The 23,943-nt window shown below is 39.3% G+C and overlaps 1 protein-coding gene across 1 annotated transcript; it reads left to right on the top strand.

The window, feature by feature from the left end:
- The first annotated feature begins 12,809 nt into the window (after positions 1 to 12,809).
- Positions 12,810 to 16,206, top strand: kcnk15 (potassium channel, subfamily K, member 15). Its single transcript, XM_036591796.1, has 2 exons — positions 12,810 to 13,092; positions 15,278 to 16,206. The coding sequence occupies exons 1-2, from the start codon at positions 12,810 to 12,812 to the stop codon at positions 16,204 to 16,206; spliced, it is 1,212 nt and encodes a 403-aa protein (XP_036447689.1).
- Positions 16,207 to 23,943: the final 7,737 nt, after the last annotated feature.

The following is a 23,943-nucleotide window of genomic DNA, read 5'->3' as shown; positions in this document are numbered from 1 at the left end:
TTAATTAATTAGCAAACAAGACCTAGAGGTGATGGTGGAAGAAAGAACCAACAGGACAAAAATCCTCCTTAGAAAATATGATAATTATGGGGTGATGAATGAGGATGAGGAGCAGCAGAGGCAACGTCTGTGATAAATTTAGATGCTGACCTTGTCAATTCTTACAGCCTAAGACAAGTGTGAGTTTATCATCATGTCAAGTCAAAGTTTATTTATACAGCGATTTTTACAGCCGGTGTTGTCACAAGGCAGCTTTACAGAAAAATCCGGGTCTGAACTCTCATGAACAAGCCAGTGGCCAGGAGGAAGAAACCATAAGAGGAACCAAGACAAAAAAGTCAAAAGGGGAACCCATCCTCTTCTGGTCGACACCGGATAGCAAACAATAACAGCAGAGAATCAGATTTGATCATTAGTATAGCATACGGAAAAAGGGAAAAGCAGGAGTAGCAATGTCTATGATTACAAAGATGCAGCAGTATCATCAGGGGCCAGATTCACAAAAACTTTCTTAAGGAAAAATCTACAAAGGTTCTATGTTTATATCTTCCTAAGTTTTGTCATAAATGAAAGGTCCTAAGAAAAAGTCTACGTCAGATTCATGATGTGTTCTTAAAGCGCAGAACTGTTCCCACCTTTGTGGTCTTGATTGAGTGTAGATTCTGTTCTTACCTAAGAACAAATCAGAATAAGAAAACATTGCTGAATGTCAGAATCTTAGTGAAAAACTGCTTAAGTGGGTTTTAAGAACTGTTGGTGAATGAGGCCCAATGTTCTTAAATGTAATTCTTGAAAAAAACTTAAGAACTTTAGAATTAGAAAGAATTATTTTTTTTACATTTTCTTAAGAAACCCTTTATTGTTTTCTTATGTAGGCTATGGTGCATTTTACCCTGTACCATAAATGACGCAAGATACATTTTGATTTTGTATTAACTGTTATTTCCGTTATTAGTTTAAACCACTCAGAGGATGGCAGAATGGGGGAAAAACATCAAACCAAGCGTTTAAAAAAAAATTATGCAAACCAGAAGTAGAGCTGGTGGTGGAAGAAACAGACAAAAGAAAAAAATCCTCATTGGAAAATACGGGGTGACGGCCGAAAGCATGAGAGTTTGTTAACTCTTACAGCCTGAGACAAGTATGAGGCTGTCGTAAGGTTAAGGACACACTTAAGAACGAGAATACCACTTATTCTTAGAATTATTCTCAAGAAAATTGTTAAGAGACGAAAATAAGAGAATTCTTAAGAAGTTATTTGAAGAACAACATTTTTTCATAACTTTTTTCTTCGGATTGAAACATTTAAGAAGAAATCACAGTCAGCTTCTCTTTAATGGAGCATTTCACACCAAACCACTCTGAATGACTTAATTCACGTCTCAACCGCTGAATTATGCAAAAATGTAAAAAATGGGTGGAATCGCTCTTTAAAAGCTGTGCACTCTATGAACATCATTCTTTGTCATGCTGTGTAGGATAAGAGATGTGAGGCAGTGTATTTACTGCAGTGAGAGAGATAGAAACAGAGATAAAGAAAGAGAGAGAGTGTGTGTGTGCTGTGTTTATGAACAGTAATTGGGTTCATAAACATCAAGGAAACTGTCCCTGGTGAATTACCCACAATGCCGAACAAGCTGAGCCCTTCATCACTGTATTGGCTAATGTTTACACTCAGAAAGCCCATTTAGGCTCTTTACGAGCTGTAATTGAGTTTGAATCTGCCGTATTCCTGTTCACGCAGCAGTTATTCCACTGGCTGGATTTTATGGACACAGATTTCAACAATAACAACTGGGCTGTTTCAAGCAGCAATAATGAAGCTACATTCATATGTTCTTTGAAGCCCTGCACTTTCTAGAAGGGTTAATACTCATAACTGTTCTTGCCATACGGCCAACAGTTCGGGAATTTAGCTGCTGGTGTCAGTGGCTTCTAGCTAACATAGCTCGCTAGATATAAACAAAGCTTTCAAATTCATACTTTGAATTTCTGCAAACATGAAAATTACAGAAATGGCTGACATGTTTGAAGACAGAGACGCTGTCTCACATGAGGCTGTGAAGAGAACAATCCACATAGAGAGAGAGAGAGAGAGAGAGAGAGAGAGAGAGAGAGAGAGAGAGAGAGCAGAAATAAGGAAATAAAGAGGGAGAGAGAGTGAAAACAGAGAGAAAGCAAGGGAAGGAACAGAGAGATAGGGAAAGTGAAAGAGAAAAGAGGGAGGGAAAGAAAAGGGCAAAAAGAGAGATGAAAAAGTAAGAGAAAGAAAAGAAAAGAAAAGAAAAGAAAGGGTGGGAGAGTGAAAAAAGAAAGGGAGAGAGAAAGAGAGGGAAAGAAGAGAGAGAATAAAAACAAGAGAGAAGAGAGAGAGGGAAAGAAGAGTGTGTGTGTGAGAGAGATAGAGAGAAAGAAAGAGAGAGAATAGAGGGAAAGAAGGGGAAAGAAGGGTAAAGAAGAGAGAGAGAAAATAGAGAAGAAAGAGAGGGAAAAGAGGGAAAGAAGAGAAAGCAAGGGAGAATATAGAGAGAAATTAGGGACAGAAGAGAAAGAGAGAGAGAGAAAATAGAGAGGGAAAAAGGGGGAAGAAAAGAAAAGAAGAGACAAAGAGAGAAAATAGGAAAGAGAGAGAAAGAAAGAGAAAGAGATAGAGGAAAAAACAGTGGTGGACGAAGTACACAAATCATGTACTTGAGTTAAAGTAGAGATACCCAAGGTAAAATATTACTCTAGTAAAAGTAGAAGTCCTCCCTTTAGACCTCCACTTGAGTAAAAGTACAAACGTATTTGCCTTCAAATGTACTTAAGTATCAAAAGTGAAAGTACTAAAAGATTAAGTATGACTCTGATGTCCTACTATCATTTTTGTAACAAGACTCTTGCTTCATTGACTCATTTTAGGTGAAAATACTCCAGTGTCACTCTTGGTAAACCAGTCTTTTAATAGAATGTCATTAATTAGTGACGCTGATGTCTATTAAAATTATCATAAGCACAAAACACTGAAGGCAAACAATTTCCATTAGGTAGAACCAAGTGGCTGTGAAACAACTTTTTGCAAACAAGCAAAGTTTCAGTTTAAGATTTAGTTGCAGCTTAGTTACAAGTTTAAGTTTAATAAAAACTTGCTTTAAACACAGGTTCACAGATGAGTTTTACCTTTACTATATTGCATCTGTAGGTCTCTGTTCATAAACATTAACTAGCAAAAACAAATTTACTATAACATGAAATAGTGTTTGTATAAATTCAGAAAAAAAGACACATGCCAGTCACAACTGCATATGTGTACATATTTCTATATTGTGGTCTATTTACACAAAGTTAGGTTAGTTCCATCATTTATGTAGGAATAGGCACTCCCAAAATTTTACGCTGCTGCACTGACGTTGAACCGTATGCTTGCACTGGGTCGGTATGTCCACCAGGTCAAAACAAGCTCAAATAAGTGTGCGCTGTTCCCTGATTGGTGTTCTTGCTTCACACTCTTTCGTTTTGACATGTTACGTTTTTATACACACATAAGCCAAAAGGAACGACAGATTTCACATAATGTAGTGGAGTAAAAAGTAAGATATTTGACTTTGAAATGTAGTGGAGTGAATGTAAACAGTCGCCCAAAATGGAAATACTTCAGAAAAGTACAGATACACAAAAAAACTACTTAAGTACAGTAACAAATTACATTTACCTAGTTACTGTCTGCCACTGGAAAAAAGACAGGGAAAGAGATGACAAGAAGAGAAAGAGAGAGGAAGAAAAGAGAAAAGAGAGAGAGGGAAAAGAAAGAGGGAGAGAGAGAAAAAAGAGAAAAGAGAGTGAAAGAAAGAGAGGAAAAGAAGAGATGGAGAGAGTGATTAGATGTCTTTTTATGTCTGTGTGTCTGTGCTGGGCTGTTGGGGTCCTGAGCTGTGATGAAGTCCGGTTTTGTCTGAACTCTGTTTGTTTTGTAGTGGTGAGTGTTGTGTGTCGGAGGCTGTTAGGTGCCAGACACACACTGGGAATGTGGTACTTCAAAGAGTCTCTCTCTCTCTCTCTCTCTCTCCACTATGCTATTTTGTGCTGTTCTCTAATGTGTTTAGGAGCCAGTGTTAGTGGGTAAGTCTCTGCTAGATTAAAGCCGGCGGTAATCAGGGCACAAAAACATCTGGAGGCGCTGCTTTTAAACCACTTTCTGGATGTATGTATTAACACTCTTAAGGGTGTCAAAGTGACCTTTTAATGGACAGGGAAAAAAAAAACAAGAAAAGGACCAAGACTATTAAAGGGCCCATATCACAAAAAATCTTGCTTTTTTAAAAAAATAAAAGTGCTTGAAGTACTTTGTAAACACTGCTAGTTTCAGATCATACTGGGTCACTTCCAACATTCTCCTCAAGGAAGCACAGTATTAACTATTTAGCTGATCAATCCTTCATTATTTAAATCAAGTGTGCTACTGATGGCTGATGGCATCAAACAAAAATCTAGAACCAAACTTTATTCTTCAAACTAGCTCACAAGCTCTCCCCTTTTTAGCATATAGTGTATAGTATAGTTCAGTACAGTATAATATAGTATTTAATATAATATATACAGTGTATAGTAGTATAATATAGGATAGTGTGGTATAATATCTTCTAGTGTAGTATAGCATAGTGTAGTACAGTTCAGCTTAGTACAGTATAGTCTAGTATAGTACAGTGTAATGTAGTACAGTGTAATTTAGTGTAGTATTGTGGTGAATAGTATAGTGTGGTATAGAATAGTACAGTATAGTTTACTGTAGTATAGTGGTGTGTTGTATAGTGTGGTATAGTATGGTACAGTATAGTTTAGTGTAGTATAGTTTACTGTAGTATAGTGGTGTATTGTATAGTGTGGTATAGTATAGTACAGTATAGTTTACTGTAGTATAGTGGTGTATAGTATAGTGTGGTATAGTATAGTACAGTATAGTGTAGTACAGTATAGTTTACTGTAGTATAGTGGTGTATTGTATAGTGTGGTACAGTATAGTACAGTATAGTTTAGTGTAGTATAGTGGTGTATAGTATAGTGTGGTATAGTATAGAACAGTATAGTGTAGTAAAGTATAGTTTACTGTAGTGTAGTGGTGTATTGTATAGTGTGGTATAGTATAGTACAGTATAGTTTAGTGAAGTATAGTGGTGTATAGTATATTGTGGTATAGTATAATACAGTATAGTTTACTGTAGTATAGTGTGGTAGTATAGTACAGTACAGTGTAGCACAGTATAGTTGAGTGTAGCATAGTGGTGTATAGTATAGTATGTGGTTTTGGATGCAGTCTAAGAGGCAGAATGGAGAGCAGTTAAAGGGGCAAGTGAAGAGGTATAAACTGATAGAGGATTTCTCTCTAAAGGAGAAGTGTTTATGTTTACTGTTCTGCTGGGGAGTCTCTCTCTGTCTCCCCTGAGGCCACAAGTATGGATGTGCAGTTTAAGAGTTGCTGTTATTGAGGGTCAGAGAGAGCTTTTCAGATTGAGGCGTGTGGTCCTGAGGGTGACTTTGGGATTTGGAGAGACAGGAACCATCCTATGTATAAGGATATGTATAATATAACATATAAGGATATATATAAGGATATATAATAAGAATATGTCCCATATTTCTTACATATATGTATATAACTAATGTTTAATCCATAAACAATAATAATATGGACCTGAAAGGCTATTAAATCCTAATTAAATCAAGCTTTAATGTTTCATATTACTGTTAAACTTTATTATCTGTCTGTAAAGCACTTTGAGCTGTCATCAATATTAAAAGTGCTCTATAAATAAAAGATGTTTTTATCCTGAAATTGTAGAAATGCATGCACACACAAACACACACACACACACACACACACTCACACACACACACACACACACACACACACAAACATACACACCACACACGCGTCCAACAGAAGTGTGAAAGTGTGGAAAGCAAATCTCTCTTCCTTCGTTCACAGTGTGGTAATTATGTCTCATGACTCAGAGAAGACATCTGCATCTGCATCTTGTTCTGTCTCTTAATCCCCCTCCCCATCTATTTCACTCTCTCGCTCTCCCCCTCTCTTTTCCTTTTCTCTTTCCATTTCTCTCCTCTCTCCTCTTCTCTCTCTCTATATATCTTCTATATCATTCTTTCTTCTTTTCTCTCTCTCTCTCTGTTTCTTCAAAGGAGTTAAAGGAGACAAACACAAATGCTGTTAATGGATCACTGGTGAGATGTTAAAGGGCCAATATCACTTTTCCTCGCTTATTTGAAATTTTTGAAAGTTTTAAAACATACTACTCACTCTGATCCCTTACAGCCTACAGTGCAAACAGTGCAAACACAGCCAATTTTGAATTCATTTGTTTTTGTAATGTCACAAAAAAACACATATACATATATTCACCTATAGCAGTTTTATGCTGACTTTATAGACCACTGAAATTGCACTGTCAATCTGTAGTTGATGTCATGCTCTTATGCCCATATTAGGAACTCCTGTGGTGATCAAAAATCTTCCACAGCTGATAAATTTTGTCCTGTGAACATTTTTTTCTCAAACATCACTGGATCTGATCTGAATTATGAGGTCATTAAAGAGTGGAAATATAAACATTGCTACATGTGGCATGAAAACAGATGAGGAGGTTGCTCTGCTTAAACTTATTTTTGTTGTTTCACAGAACAAACAGGTCAGTATTGTTTTGTGCCATTTGATAATGTTTGTGATAGCTGATCACAACTGCTGCTCCATTTCAGGTGGAACAGGAAATTTCAGACAAGAAGCTGGTAAAAACTACAAGGCTGACTTCAGCCTTGTAGTTCTAATGCTGGTAGTAATTTTTGATAAGGAGGCTTAGGCCATAAAAATATCTTACCTAGACGTTTTATGTAGGGAGCACAATAAGTCAGTATACCCTCCCTACTTCTGTGTAGCAATATTAGCCTTACGACTCTTTAACAACCTCGTAATTCAGAGGATCCAGTGATAGTCAAGGGATAAATGTACACAGGACAAAATGTATTGGGTTCTGAACATGTTAATTTGCATGACAGAGGTGATTTTTTGAAAACCTTATTCATTCTGTTTATGGAGAAATTAGACCTGCCGTTCCAAATATGGGCACAACACCACCTACAGAATGATGAATGACTTCAGTGGTCTAGTATTTCAGCCTGGACTGCTTTCTGAATAAGGCATGTATTATATATATATATATTAAATTAAAGGGCGGCACGGTGGCACAGTGGGTAGCGCTGTCGCCTCACAGCAAGGAGGGCCTGGGTTCGATTCCCGGCCGGCCGACCAGGGTCCTTTCTGTGTGGAGTTTGCATGTTCTCCCTGTGTCTGCGTGGGTTTCCTCCGGGTACTCCGGTTTCCTCCCACAGTCCAAAGACATGCAGTCAGGCCAACTGGAAATGCTGAATTGCCCCTAGGTGTGAATGCGTGTGTGAATGTGTATGTCTGTCTGTCTGTCTGCCCTGCGATGGACTGGCGACCTGTCCAGGGTGTATCCTGCCTTCCGCCCAATGACAGCTGGGATAGGCTCCAGCACCCCACCGCGACCCAGAAGGATAAGTGGTTTAGATGATGGATGGATGGATATATATTAAAGGCACAGTAACAAAAACAGGCTGTTTAAACCATGTCATGATAGCTTATAGAAAACACTCTCAATACCTTCAGCAGCTGTGTGAACTACATAGTGCACACTTGTTAACTCAGCAATCAGTGATTATCAGGAGCGGTGCAGAGTGATTGCTGAGGAGCGGTGCATGTCCACTTGCAACTTCACCTCGCCACATCCTATTCATTTGAATGGAAGGTTCTGCCACACCACGCAATGCATGATGGTTTGCGGTGCTGGGAAATCTGTGAAAAAGTTCAGCAGATTTCAAATTCATGCAAATAAGTGCAGCCACCTCACTGCGTTCAGCCAATCAGGCAATGGTAGACTGGTCTTCGTCACAAACAGCAACCATAACTTTCTCAGAGAGTAGAGAAACTTCGGCTCTCTTTCTCTTCACTGAACCCATGACAGTTTTAGGCCTACATAATAATGAAAATATCCAGTTTTAGACAACACAGAACTGTTGACAGTGAGAATTTGGAGGGAAGTTTACATGGTTTGAGCATAAAGGCAAAATTTAAACCATATGGAGCTTGTCGGTTACTTGCTAAGGTTGCTAGTTTGCTAGTGAGATAAAGGACGACTGCTGCATTCTAAAAAATAATAAAAGCATAAGAAGCATTCATTTGTGTTTGAGTCTCATTGTAAGCTTCTTTGCAAGAGCAGGTGAAAAAGTTTAGTAAAGAAAATGATTCTATTTAGAACTATGAACACTCAAAGAACCCTTTGCATGATTAAGGGGTTCTATGCATTGTTAAAGCATTCTTCAGATTGAAGGAGAATTTGGTTCTGTATAAAAGCTTTTTAAAAAGGGTTTTATGCAGCACCAAGAAGGTTCTTCTATTGTAACAGGCTCGACATTGTTACGATAGAAGACTTTTGGGTGCTGTAGAGAACCCTTTTCAGAAAGGTTCTATAGAAAACCATCTACAACACATTATGAACACGTTCATGATGCAAAGAACCCTTTAATCATGCAAAGGGTTCATTGAGTGTTCATAGTTCTTAATAGGACCATTTTCTTTACTAAAGAACCTTTAAAGAACCATCTTTTTTGAGAGTGTAGTTAAGAAGGATGAGGAAATATCCGAGCAGGTGTGCAGTGAGAAATGTTGACAGGATGTTTGATAATTTAAGTTACTTTGCTAATGTTAGCATCATTTGTAGCATATTGACTGTCATGATTAAGTCACAGTTAAGACAAAAACTTTAGTCTGTTTTCATTCTTATCATTATTTAACCACCTTATTTATCTCAGTATAGCATATAACTAATAAATAGGAGATGAGTAAGAAAAGAAGATGAAAAAGTTTAGAAGATTAGAAAAGATTATGTAGCAAGAAGTCAATTCTGTGTGTGTTTGTGTAGCAGGAGAAATACAGTTAGAGTTTAAGGTGGGCTGGTGTGCATTATATAACTCCAGGTCTGAAAACAAGTCCTGCTTTCCAGCACTGAAGGGTTAATCCAGAGCAGGTCTATTATAAGGGTCTGAAAGGCTTTAGGTGTCTTTATCCATTGCTACTTGTCTTATTTAAGCTCACGTGTGTTCTAAACTGAACCATAACGCCTGTAGCATCTGCATCTGTTCCTCTGTGCTGTTATTATCCTGAGAGCAGAGCAGGCCCTGTCTGTGCTTCAGACCTGCAACTTAATCAATTAAATCTCTACCGATAACAAAGCAAAGCTGCTGCTCCTCTGTCCACCAGCGAAAATAAGATTTCATCTGTCTGCGGGAGGAGACAGGACCGGACAGAAGAGAGGGAGGGGGGATCAAAGTGTCATTAAAGCTCAGAAACACTCCATCAAAACGACATCCGCCTGCCCACAGCTACAAAAAACAGTGCACCTGGCTTTCTGCTCTTTAAACGGCCCACAGATCGATTGTCCCTTGCTCCTTCTAAACTGATATCATCACAAGAGCTGCAGTTACAGGTACAGAAACATGCCCTTAAAAAAGGGGTTCCATGACAGCTGGAAGAACTATTTGAGAGCTGAAATAGTTCTCTGCAATTTAGAAAATGATTCTTTTTGTGTGTGCTATTCTAGTTATACCACTGTTCTTCTTTTTTCATGCAAACAAAATTTTCCCCATGGGAAATGAGTGGCATATTTGTTCAGAACATTTTAATCTAACTGCCACAAATGATGTCACAAAGGACATCTCTCACTCTGTCCCTCATAGACATTACATACAGACTCACATACACACTAGCTCACATATATACACACATATTAGCAACCACCTGGGATACTACAGTAAAGGTCTGACAACACCTTAGCAACCACCTGGGATACTATAGCAATGGCCTAGCAACACCTTAGCCATAGCAATGGCCTAGCAACACCTTAGCAACCACCTGGGGCATCATAGCATGCCCAGCAACATCTTAGCAATCACCTAGGATACCATAGCAATGGCCTAGCAACACCTTAGTAACCACCTGGGATACTATAGCAATGGCCTAGCAACACAATAGCCCTAACAATGGTCTAGAAACATCTTAGCAATCACCTGAGATACCATAGCAATGGTCTAGCAACACTGTAGCAACCACCTGGGACATCATAACATGGCCCAGCAACAACTTAGCAACCACCTAGAATACCATAGCAATCACATTGCAGCACCTTAGCAATCACCTGGGTCACCGCAGCACAGCCTAACAGCACCTTAGCAACCACATGAGACAACTTAGCAATGGCCTAGAAACACCTTAGCAACCACATAGGATACTATAGCAATGGCCTAGCAACACATTAGCCATAGCAATGGCCTAGCAACATCTTAGCAATCACCTGAGATACCATAACAATGGCCTAGAAACACCTTAGCAACCGCCTGGGATATTACAGCAGTAGCCCAGCAACACCTTAATAACCACCTGGGATACTATAGCAACAGCCTAGCAACACATTAGCCATAGCAATGGCCTAGCAACATCTTAGCAATCACCTGAGATACCATAGTAACGGCTTAACCGTTTTAATAACTGTTTAAACCAAAAAATGGTTTAAACCACAAAATAGTGGAAAATCTGAAAAAATAAGGTTTCACTTGGGACTATTTTGCCTTAAGACACCCTGCATGTATCCCTCCACCTTGAATGGATTAAAATAAATATGTTTTAAGCCAAAACCTGATTGCAGAACTATTGTAAAACAGTGTTTCAGTCACTAAGGAACATATTCATAACCATTTCATGTAGTAACCTTCTGTGAGGGAGCTTTTAGAGGTGGACATTTGATTCCTTTCACCATCACTGTGAACAATTCTGACTCGGTAAGTTTCTCTAGAGCAGAGCATTTCATGCCAAACCATTTTGAATGACTCTGTTTACATCTCAGTGATTTAATTATGCAGAAGGTTTAATTGTGCAAAAAATGAGTGGAATTCCCCTGTAAGTACAAGTTATTCATTTTCCAGCATCAGGAAAAAAGCAGAAAACATATTTCACAGAAAATTACACAGAAGCCTCAACAGCTATCAAATTAGGATCCCATTCCTTTCAGGAGACTCGCTTTCCGTTTCTCAAAGAAACCAGCAGGCACACCTCCAAAGTTCAGTCTTAGAAGTTGGTTGATTATTTTCTGAAGAAATCCAAACATGCTGAGGTCTGGACTCTGAGGTGGTCAGTCCTTTGTTTAGAGAACACCGGCAGCTTCTTGGTCTCATTAACAGTATTTCAGCACCATGGACAGCGGTGCAGTAATACACACGCAGTAATGTTTCTCAGTTGTGTTTCCCTTCTATTCTTTTCCAAGCTGATCATCATTCTTATTTTCTGCTAAGACAAACACTATTATTTTGTACCAATGTTCTAGTTTTGGAAGAGTTGCATTTGCACAAAACAGCTAGTAAAGAAACTCAGTGTACTGACTTCACATGATTCAAATGTGCACATCATTTCCTCAGGAATAAAATACGGTAACACAATTACTGCCATAAATAAGAATAAAAATGGTATTATATTATATATTATTGCTGTCATATCAAAAAGCATGAAGCCCCATTTTTATACCATTTCAAAAAAAGCAGCAAGGAGCTTTTCATTGTAGGAAGCTTCGACCAGCAGAAATGGACGTATTCTCTCCTCCCTCCCCCTTTCTTCTATCTCTCTCTTTTCTACCTCTTGTTCCCTCCTCCCCTTTTTCTCTCTTTCTTTCCCTGTTCTCTCCCTCTCTCCTTCCCTCAATCCTTTCCTCCCTCCCTCTTTCCTCTCACTCTATTTTCTCCCTCTCGTTTCCTCCCTCATTCTTTACCTCTCTCTCTCTCTCTCTCTCTCTCTCTCTCTCTCTCTCCCTGCTCTCTTTCTGTATCTCTCTGTTTTGCTCTCTTTCCTTTCATCCCCTTTTGTTCTTTCTCTTACTTTTTATCTCTCCTTGCACACTCTCTGATTTTGCCCTCCCTCCCTCCCTCTTTTCCGCTCTTTCCTCTCTCTTTCTCTCCCTTCACATTTTGATTCTCTCCCTCCCTCCCTCCCTCCCTCTTTTCTCTTTCTCTTTCCCCCACCCTTTTCTCTGTCCTTCCCTTTTCTCTCTCTCACTCTCTCTTTCTCCTTCCCTCTTTGTCTTGCTCTCTCTCTTTTCTCTTTCTTCCCCTTTTCCTTCACACTCTAATTTTCTCTCATACACACTCTCTCTTTCTGTCTGTTTCTGTCCTCCCTCCTCCTTTCTCTACTTCTCTTTTCTCCCTCTCTTATCCACTTCCCCTCTCTCTTTATTTCTCCCTTCTCATTCTCTCCCTTACTTCTTCAACATTTTCTTGTTTCTCCCTCTCATTTCTTTCTCTCACTTTCTTTCTTCTTCCTTTTTCTCTCTCACTGTTTCACTCCCTCTTCTTTTTTTTCTCTCTCTTTTCTCCCTCTCATTCCCTCTGCAACTCTTTCTATCTCCTTCCTTTTTCCCTCTCACTCTCTTTCACTCCCTCTCTCCCTCATGTTCTCTCTCTCTTTTCACCCTTTCATTCCTTTTGCCACTCTTTGTCTCTCCTTCGCTTCTCTCTCCTTCATTCTCTCTTTCTCTCCCTCTCTCCCTCCTCATTGTCTCTTTCTCTCCCTTTTCACCCTCCCATTCCCTCTTCCTCTCTCTCCCTCCCCCTTCTCCCTCTTTCTCTCCTTCTGCCTCTCTCTCCCTTCTCTCTCTCTCTCTCTCTCTCTCTCTCTGGTTATGATAGTGAGTGTTCAGTGTGCGATGCAGAAGCAGACGGTGCGGACGCTCTCTCTGATCCTCTGCATGCTCTCCTACCTGCTGGTGGGCGCCGCCGTCTTCGACGCGCTGGAGAGTGAGACGGAGAGCGAGAGGAAGCGCATGCTGGAGCAGAAGCGCGGCGAGATGAAGCGCCAGTACCGCTTCAGCGAGGAGGATTACCGCGAGATCGAGCGGGTGGTGCTGCAGGCGGAACCCCACCGCGCCGGCCGCCAGTGGAAATTCGCCGGCTCCTTCTACTTCGCCATCACCGTCATCACCACCATAGGCAAGTTCGGGTCCTTTTGGTGACGTACACAGTGGACAGGAGGAGTAGATTCCTTCATATTCTAGAAGTTGCTGAGCCACAGGTCTGCACGCGCTTCACCATCTGGTCTGCTGCACCAGCGTGGCCACTTTATTAGAAACATCATTCCGGCTTGAGTGCTGACAGATGATGCTGCCAACCAGGCTATCGAACCAGCATCACTCACAGTCCAGTTTAATACCAACACCACCACAGGCAAGAATGAGTTTATAGGGAAATTCCACCAATTTTTCAAAATTTCTGCATAATTCAGTGGCTGAGATGTAACCAGAGTGGTTTGGTGTGAAATATTTCAGATTTCTGTACAGTGGTACTGATAGGAACCAGGGGTCACCATGACTACAACACAAATATAGATATTTATTTACATATTTATTTATCTAAAACCACCAGTGAACCTACACGTCTTCCCAGCTTTTACATGGAACGTTGATGATGGGAAAATAGTGGAAAAGTTTTCTTTAGGGTCTGTTTTTCCTAACTGCAACCTGCGTGTAGCCCTGCACCTTGAATGGGTCTGAAAATGTGTTTCAAGCCAAAATTTTCTCAGCATATTCATATTCATTTCATGTAATAGCTTTCTGTGAGGGAGCTTTTAGAGGTGGACATCCTATCACCACCACTGTGAACAATGACTTACATCTTAATAATTTAATCCAGCAGAATTTTTCAGTGGAATTATTGTTTTATAGGTAGACTGAGGCATAGTTCCTCTGAAGGCATGTTTCTCCATGATGTTTTGCAGAAATGTATATTCTAGGATGAAAAGCTGCCTTAATATTCTTGGTTGTTCAGACATGCATGACCATTTTTGGCTTTAATGCACTGTAATCACTGTAAGAAATGATATCTTGGCAATTTTTGATTTTGAGATTTTTGTAAGAATGTTATAAGATCATCTACATTGTTTATTAATGCAATATTATGTTTTACTGTGTTCATTATTTTACTGTGAAAATCATCTCATAACATTGGCTGTTATACCACAGCAAATCATGGTGAGATTAATGTAGAGCTGCAGTGCATGGCATTATAGAATATAACAAACAGATTTAATAAAAAACTGTTAAGCTCACATTTGTGCAAATTATGGACAAAATTAAACTGTCTGTAAAATCTGTATTTCCATTTAAAATGCTTACTTGAGGTATTTTATGCATATACAGTGCAAAACATGGTGACTAAATATTTGATTGAGTTTGAATATAGTTTTACTTTATTTATATTAGCTAAAAATATATATTTGTAAGTCTGGTAATTAAAAGTGAACATTTACATATGTAAATTTACAGTACAATACTCACTATTGGGGTGCAGTTTCACTACATAAAATAATTCAAAACAGGTAAATAAACATCTAATAATAAGTTAGATACTCTTAAAATATTCTTAATTTATGTCAAAAGGACAAATATTACTTATACTGTTACATATGTCTAGTGGCCTCTTTAGTAGAAACACCTTCATTTTACTTCCACTAACTAGACACTTTATTGGAAACACCCACCTTCTACTTTCACTAACTGGACACTTTATTGGAAACACCCACCTTCTACTTCCACTAACTGGCCACTTTATTAGAAACATCTACCTTGTAGTTCCACACACTGGCCACTTTATTAGAAACACCCATCGTCTGCTTCCACTATCTGGCCACTTTATTAGAAACACCTACTTTGTGCTACCACTCACTGGACACTTAATTAGAAACACCTACCTTGTAATTCCAAACACTAGCCACTTTGTTAGAAACATCATGTACTTCCACTAACTGGCCACTTTATTAGAAACACCTGCCTTATAGTTCCACTATGCAGGCATACAGTTACAGACCGTAACACATTTGCTGCTGCAGTTTATCAGTCCTCCTCCTCCTCATTCATTGTTGGACAGTTTCTGACCACAGGAGTGCTGTTGTCCAGATATTATTTGGATGGTGGTCCATTCTCAGCACAGCAGTGACACTGACATGGTAGTGTATGTTGTGCTCGTATGAATGTATCAGACACAGAGGTGTTGCTGAGGTTTCTGTGAATCAGTCTCTAACTATGCACCAGCAAGGTGGCACTACAAGGTAGCGGTTTCTAAAAAAGAGGACAGTGAGGATGTACATCAGTTGTTTGACTGTGGCCTTCCTTCATTGCAGGATATGGCCATGCTGCTCCAGGAACTGATGCTGGCAAGGTCTTCTGCATGTTTTATGCTGTCCTGGGCATCCCTCTGACCCTGGTAATGTTCCAGAGCCTGGGTGAAAGAATGAACACTTTTGTCCGGTTCCTCCTCCACCGAGCCAAGCAGTGCCTTGGCTTCCGGCGTACGGAAGTCTCCATGGAGAACATGGTTCTGATCGGCTTCCTGTCTTGCTTGGGGACACTCTGTGTAGGAGCGGCTGCCTTTTCCCACTTTGAAGGTTGGACCTTCTTCCATGCCTACTACTATTGCTTCATCACCTTGACTACCATTGGCTTTGGAGACTTTGTGGCCTTGCAGAAGAATGAGGACCTTCAGGAGAAGACACCATACGTGGTCTTCAGCTTCATGTACATCCTGGTTGGGTTGACGGTGATCGGGGCCTTCCTTAACTTGGTGGTGCTGCGATTCCTGACGATGAATAGCGAAGATGAGAGAAGGGATGCTCAAGAAAGGGCTTCAATGAAGAGACGTCAAAACCTGGGATTCCTAGCTGATGGAAGAGACAGGCACAGCCATAGTACCCTCTTTCTGCCAATGGAGGAAGGCACCAGCTGTACCAACCTCATTCCATCCCCAGCGGATGAAAGATATTCCCGTCCGACCCTGCCTCGGCTTCCTTCAAGCCCATCCCATGAGCAATCTTGCTTAAGTTCCTTCTACTCCTATGTCTGCTACCGCCTTGGCTTGAGCAACAGCATCATCCCATCCCAACATGAGCATCCCAGCTGCCACATCAAATCAGTCTACTACAACTCCATTTCTTACAGAATCCATGGGGATTCCCTGACCAGAGACAACACTGGGCTTTCTTCCCCGGGTAGCAACCTTTCTCCTGGGCATAGCTTTAAAGAATTCCCCCGCTTACGGAGGAAGTCAGTGTAACTTGCCTCATTTTAAGCAGGCTTCATTTTAAGACAGTATTTGCACAGGTTGGATGCTGAATATTATACACATCTATTTTTGTAGCACACAATACAAAATAGACAATGATATACAACAAAGGTCTTTCCTAAGAAGTGATTTAAAGTCTTTTCAAGACAATCTAAAACTTGCTGGGACATTTGTGAACAGGTTGTATATTAATGACCCCGTGAGGGTGATTCTTCTATTTCTATAAGCAAATGTCAATCCTTAAAGTCCCAGGGAGTCTAAACCCATGTTTCCTTTTTAAGTAGGTCTTGCTTGTCCTATAAATAACATACTAGTGACAAATAAATGGTCTCCCCTTTTGGTGCAAACCGGACACTCCTGCGTAAGCAGTACCCTTACCAATCAAAATCATGCTTTTTAGGCTTGTCCTGCGCACACATGTTGTACAAAGCCACGTCCATCGCGGTCTCCCTCTCTTCAAGAGGTTGTGAGCGAAAGCTAACAACCAAGCGAAAGCTGACCTAGCACACATAACTGAGCTATCAAGCTACCTCATCTCCTTCTGTTTGTTCATTCAGCCGACCAGCCATTCCCTGGATGCACATCCAGCAGTAAACTGAATAAGAATCACACCTTCTGTATAAAGTCTGGATGTTTTAGTTAACAGACACAGTAGTGTCTATAAAAGTTAGTTTAGCTGTCTGCCACAGCATGTTGGGGTTAATATTAAGTCATAAATATGAGCTCAAAATGCAGGCTGTCAGCTTTTATTTGATATTAATTTAATATTTACATCCAATTCAGTTGAACAATGTTGGAATTACAACCATTTTCATACAAAGCCTCTCATTTATAGGGGGCTCAGAAGTAATTGGACAAAAATCATACATTAAATTGTCATTTTTAAAACTTGGTTGCAGATCCTTTGCAGTCAATGACTGCCTGAAGTCTGGAATCCATAGATACTAGGTTTCTTAGCTGGTGATGCTCTGCCAGGCTTTTACTGTTTTGGCTGGCTTCCGTACAGTTGCATCTGTGAAGTGCTGTATAGTGAGTTTTGAAGCATTTGGCTGAATCTGAGCAGATAATAGAGGTCTCTACACTTCAGAATTCATCCTGTCAGCAGTCACATTATCAGTAGATACAAAGTAATCAGTTCCATTGGCAGCCACACATGCTGACGCCATAACACTACCTCCACCATGCTTCACAGCTGAGGTGGTATGCTTTGGATGAGCACTTTCTTCCCTTCTCCATGCTTTACACTTCCCATCATTCTGGTAAAAGTTATTCTTTGTCTCATCTGTTTATAATATGTAGTTACAGAACTGTACAGGCTTTTGTAAATGGTTTTTGGTTTTCCTGTTTTTGGTTTACATCTTGTGGCAAACCCTCTGTATTTGCTCTGGTGAAGTCTTCTCTTGATTGTTGACTTTGACACAGATGTGCTGACTTCCTAGAGGGTGTTCTTGATCTGGCCAACTGTGTGTTCTTTCTTTTTAAGAATGTACAGCTCACTTTAAAGCAGAATAATGAGGGAATAACATGCACCTTGCCATGGAACAGGTGAACAACCCCAATATGCTGTGTTAGACTGCTGAAATAACTATACCTTTGTCAGCATCCAAATATTTATGGACCTGAATGTATATGTAGAATATGCTTCTGCTTGCTTGCAAAGTTGTGTTGAGTTCTGCTTCACTGCTGGCTGTGTTGGGTTGAGGCATATCAATCAAGCATACTCATTAGAATATTAGGCCACACCCAAATGTTTCTCAGATACGTAGGATCAGCAGTTTTTAAGCAGTGTCTTTTTCATCCACACTTTGCTGAATGTTTAATATATGATTCGAAGTTAGTATTGCACAAGCACTTATAAGATTTTACACTGCATTCTCTGGGACTTTAAGACAATAAGTTTGTCACAAAACACAAAATAAGCCCATCATGGTCTAGAGTTTCACAAGAATGCTTTTTTTTGTAGCAGCTCTCTAAGTGTACCCCTGCGGGAGATCATGCTGTTTTCCACATTATAGCAGCTATTACACTCTTGCTAAATGCGTTTTTTTTAGGCGACAGTATCACCCGGAAACACCTGCACCTCTAAATTGGCATCAGTCTTCCCCATTAGGGAAAAGAGAGCTGTTTTACAAACAAGCCTATTATTTTCATTGTGAAAGACGCTTTTTTTTGGCAATGCCAAGGGATCAGCTTTTGTCTGGCCTTATTCTAACCAATCGGTTTCCACTTTATTCCTTTGTGAAATCATGTTGGACTTCTTTCTGTACTCCTTTCTAGCTAAGCGTTAATTACCGAAGGCAAAAGATCATCCTCCTACGCTGTATATTTTTAGAAAGCCCAGCCCTGCCTGGTTCCTTATATTCGAAAGAAGTGATTGATTTACAAGAGATGTCTGTACTGTACATTAGAGTATGGCACATGATCATGTTTAGCTGGATGTTTTAAGAGTTTTTGTATCTTTTTACTGCATGCAAATGCAAATGCATGGCCAAATGAATGTGATGGGAGAAACTCTTGAAACAAGACAATCACGTCTGCATGAGAATAGTAAGCTCCCAACTACGATCCCACTGGGAGACATTTCTATTTAGAATGATTCTTTAATTTCTCAAGCGAAAATGAAAATGATAAGTGAAAATGAAAATCCTTTAATTCTCCTTTTTAGCATCGTCTGAGATGCAAAAGAAAAGGGGCTGTAACATGGAGATACCCAGTGCCTGAGTGAAAAAGACTTGGCTAACTTTTCGTTTTATATTTATGAGGGCGGCATTTGATGATATTAAATTTGCACCAGAGGCTCTTGGCCCTAAAACTGAAGGCATTTTCACTGGCTGCTGTCAGCAGCATTCAGAGCCAATATCAATTCTGCATGCATTAGCATGTCCTGGAAATGGAGATGATTTATACTGACGTAGCTTGCATCTGAGCTTTATTCTAACACATCGTTGATGATATTTGCCTGTCCTGCCGTGAAACTAGATGCACACAATGCACAATCTTTATGAGTTCAACCTGAAAACTCCATCCTGATAGCACAAAAATGACAATAACTACTGTATACAATACCTACACTTGCACAACCTACCACAATTAGCTGTCTTTTGTTTCGTCTAATAGGCCCTTTTCACAAGAAATGGAATGGCGTAAATGCTGGGTAAAACAAGTTCCACTATTGCCTTATAGACAGTTATTAATCTTAGAAATACAGGTGTTCGTATCACATCAGCTCACCACAGAAAGGTGAGTCACTTTATCTTTGTCATAGTTGCCAAGATTGGAATTCAAGGATGTGTCCAGAATGGTTGGAGAACCAAACACACAACAACGTGTGAGTCCAAACTAAATAAAGGATGTAAATGCTTTGTCAATGGACAAGTGAAAATAACCATAACCAAAATGCTAGATTAGCCCTGTTAGCTTGAAACAGCTTGCTAACAATAACTAGGTAGTTGACAAAAAGCTAGAGATGCACACATACCAGCAGGGAGGCACGCTGGGCCGTTGTGGTTTGTAGTGCTGCTGTAGACGTTTTACTCGCTCTCTCAGATGCCGACAGCTTTTGAGGTAGAAAATGAAAACTGTTCCTCTGAAAGCGGCTGCAGCAGCAACTTTAAAGCACGAACTGCACGTTAACTTTAGTCAGCAGTGCCGAAATGCTGACACAGAGGTTCTTTTCCTCCGTATGATGAAGTTTATTCCTTTGTTAAATGCACAGACTCGTTTCTCTTCTGCTCATGGTCAGCTGACAAACCACTGGTTGTTTTTGCTTCAAATTCGAACACTTGAGTGAGCTGAACACGCTCTGCTTGTCATCTTTGTTATTGTTATTGCTTTAGTGGAAGCAACATTACCCTGCAATGACAACTTCCGGTAGAAAAAATGCAGAAATGTGAAAAGGGCCTATTGGTTTTCACTTTATTCCTATGTGAAACCATATTATACTTCTGTTTCTTACTGAAGGCAAAAGATCATCCTCCTATGCCATATATTTTAAGAAAACCCAGCTGTGCCTGGTTCCCTATATTCAAAAGAAGTGATAGATTTGCAAGAGATGTCTGCACTGTACTAACATAGCATGTACTTGCATGTGATTAGTTAGCAACACTGTTAGGCCTTGTTGTACATATAAACTACACAGCTGAATACAAAATTTTGGTCACATTACATGATTTTACTATTGATTTTCTAAGCGAAACAAAGTTACACATTCTCTATAGAAAACATACTTAAGTATTTTTCTGCAAATTTTAAATCGCAATTTCTATTTTTTTGCTAAGTGTAACCTACTGAAAAAAAAAACAGTTATTTAATATGCCATAACTGGTGCACAAGCCACAGTTTATGTTTTATTTTTCCCCCAGTATGTTAAAGTCAGCAAATAAATGGTAATTGTGTATTAAAATATGCAGAAAAATCTGAAACAAAACATAGGGCGTCCAAACTTGCACTAAAGAGTAAATGTACAATGACATAATCATGTCTTGGTCGTGGTAGATGTTCTATGCTGTCATGACAGACTGTTTTCAGTAACATAACAGTGTGTATGTTTACGTACACTTAATAATCTGATAACTGCAGAAAATCGGATTTTGTCAAAAATTCGTTCAAGGTGTTTACATGCACTTAATAATCAGATAATGGGAGAACTACAGGTCTACACGAGTCAGGCAGTAACTGGCATGTAGTTGGTTTCAGCATCGCTCCAAAAGTGTTGTGTTGTGTCTCGTGGGTGCTGTGTTAAACTCTGCTTGCTGTTTCTGGAAGAGTGTTCTGTTTTCACACATGCGCAGACTGAAAGAAATGAAAGAAATCAGAGTAAGAGTTCACATGCATGGATGCTCTTTATCAGAGTCCTAAATCAGATTTCTAGGCCTTAATCCAATCTAAGAAATCAGAGTATGCTGTTTACATGACCACTTAAATAATCAGATAAATGCATGTCAGCATACTCAGTGTTGTGTAGTCATCAAAGTAATTGCAGGGCTGATACCATAATGTTTGATGTCATGACAGACTACATCATGCTAATTTCTACTATGTGTCATTATGACCTCAAACAATGACATCTGCCATGACAGTTCAAGGCCACCAGATTGTTTTTCATGAAGCTGACTCTGAGCATGCTTCAATTTCTCAGCATTTTGCCATTACTACATTAAATCAAAGCCATACAGAGACCACAGAAAGCAACAGTAGATCACATGCAGTGTGAAATTTACACAGAGAAAGGCAGCCAGTCATTTTAGATAAACAATACAAAGGCTAATGAAAACAGCACAGCTCAGTTAGTTCATGCTGGTTGACTAGCCTACCAGCATCAGAGACACTGGTTTTGATGTTGACCAGCGATGCTGGTCCATGCTGGATGATGCTACGTGTGCATTCGTCATACAGTGGCCTTAACAGTAATGAACTTTTGGCTCTGTTATATTACTGGACATAATCTGTCATGACAGCTTATGAGACCATATGACATCTGTCATGGTTATGTCAATGTTATGTGAATGTTATGCAGCAAGGTTCACATAAAGTGTTATTGTTTCTTCTTCTTTAGTTTCGCTCTGGAGCTATGAGGCTAATGTAGCTATTAGGTAAGCATGTCATACAAAGCCTGAAGCCACATAAGGAACTCTATTACACTTCCGGTCCCTCAAGCTTTATATGCATGAATGTGTATATCCACGAAAAGTGAATTTTGTACATATTGTACGAATCCTGGAAATAGTCTTTTAGTCAAATATGTAGTAATTCATCTTGAGACCAGGCTGTTTAATGAGCTTGGCAATGCTGCTTTTAGCTAGTGGTGCAAAATGTTTTGGCTGTTTTCTTAAATTTTTTGGTTGTTTTCTTCTAGCTTTTCATTCTCCCTATGGCACTCGGCCACATGGAAAATGAGGATCTGTGTAATCCCAAGCTTAAATAAAGAATACCATGATGATGATCAGTGTGCGAAATACCCCTTAGTATTTGGGTGGGACCCATGTCGGCTGGCTACTTCAGTGTTTACAGACTGCTAACTCACTCACCATAGTGGCATTAATGCTTTAATGGCAACAAAATGTTTGGTTTTACAATTTTTCTGGAAATGCTCTTTTTTAGTTTGTTAATAATCTCTTCCACACATTAATTGAGATCTTCTTTGGTCTTCGGTTTGAAAAATGAGTCACACTTTTCCTTCCAGTTTCTTTAGAAATTGGGCTAATTTTCAGATTTTACAAATATACTACGACATATTGTATAGTTTTTTAGAAGTATCTCAGGCATAGTTACAGTTGCTATGCTATGAATGACCAACTGGGTGAGCCAGTCTGCTACGGTGCCACCCAGTGCTGCTAAAAGACAGGAGGTCTGTATTGTGCACCCTGATGATGACAATGATAACGATGATGATGATGATGATGATAACAATGATGATGATGATAACAATGATGATGATGATGATGATGATGATGATTTGAGATTATTTAACAATTTGTTTAATTCTTCAGGCATGCAGTTAACACAATGCTTACTGGAGACTATAAGCTTACGTTACTCATTAGCTACATTAGCCTCGTAGCTCCAGCACAGAACTTCAGACACCACACGTCTTGACTGATCGACTACATTTGGGGCAAAAGGAAAAACTGGGCAAATCAGATTTCTTGCCAACCTATCCCTGAACTAAAGATGGCCCAGGTGGCAGTGAAGAGGAGGTTTAGCTTAGCCGCAGATATGATAAGGTTTTAATAGTGCCTTGGGGACGGGGTCAGCACAAGTCCAGCTTACCAAACACAGGCCTTCGGTACTGTTTAGGGAACAATTTTCACAAAATTATTTAATCATTCCCTTTTTGTTCCAGAATTGCATGTCTGTGCTGCTTCTCTGTTTGCCAATGTAACACTTTATTTTGATGGTCCACTGTATGATGACATTGTAGGTGTTCACCTTATATTAAACTGTCTTTAACCTAATATCTATTTGACTATTCAACACTTACTTTTACACTAATGTAGGGGACTAATAGGGGAATTTTCAAGATCTCTGTATAATTTAATGGTTATGATAAAAACAGAGTCATTCAGAGTGGTTTGGTGTGAAATGCTCTGTTCTAGAGAAACTTACAGAGTCAGAATTGTTCACAGCGGTGGTGATAGGAACGCGACGTCTGACTTTGTTTACATCCTAACGATTGAATTATGCAAATTCTGAATTATTGGTGTAATTCCTCTTTCAATGTCAACCCAAAACCTAAATCTAATCCCCAAATCCAGACCCTAAACCCAAAACTGGTTCTAATCATAGAGCTGATGCTGTTTGTTATTATGAAGGCTCATTCCTACCAAACACAGGAGGAAAAAATCACTTTTTTTCCTGCTCTGACTCTGACAGCAGCATGGCAAAATAATGACTATCCGAAAAAAAATTATTAAATATTTTAAAATAATGACTTAATTTCTTGAAATAATTAATTTCTCCAAATATTGACTTAGTATATTGAAATAATAACTTACTGTCTTAAAATATTAACTCAGTATATTAAAATAACTTACTGTCTTAAAATATTGACTTACTATCTTGAAATGATCACTTAATTTCTCATAATATTGACTTTGTATATTGAAATAACACTTAATTTCTCAAAATATTAACTTATAACTTATTGACTCTAAATATTGACTTAGTATCTTGAAATACTGGTTTTAAGATGTTATGTCCAAATAAAGATAGTAAGTAATCACATTTCAA

The sequence above is a fragment of the Colossoma macropomum genome, unplaced genomic scaffold, assembly GCF_904425465.1.
Source record: "Colossoma macropomum unplaced genomic scaffold, Colossoma_macropomum, whole genome shotgun sequence".
In the NCBI taxonomy this organism is placed as follows: Eukaryota; Metazoa; Chordata; class Actinopteri; order Characiformes; family Serrasalmidae; genus Colossoma; species Colossoma macropomum.
This window is presented reverse-complemented; position numbering and strand designations above follow the sequence as displayed.

Coding starts and splice junctions, on each gene's coding strand:
- kcnk15 (XM_036591796.1), top strand. CDS start 12,810: ATGCAGAAGCAGACGGTGCGGACGCTCTCTCTGATCCTCTGCATGCTC. Junction 13,093..15,277: donor CACCGTCATCACCACCATAG/GCAAGTTCGGGT, acceptor CCTTCATTGCAG/GATATGGCCATGCTGCTCCA.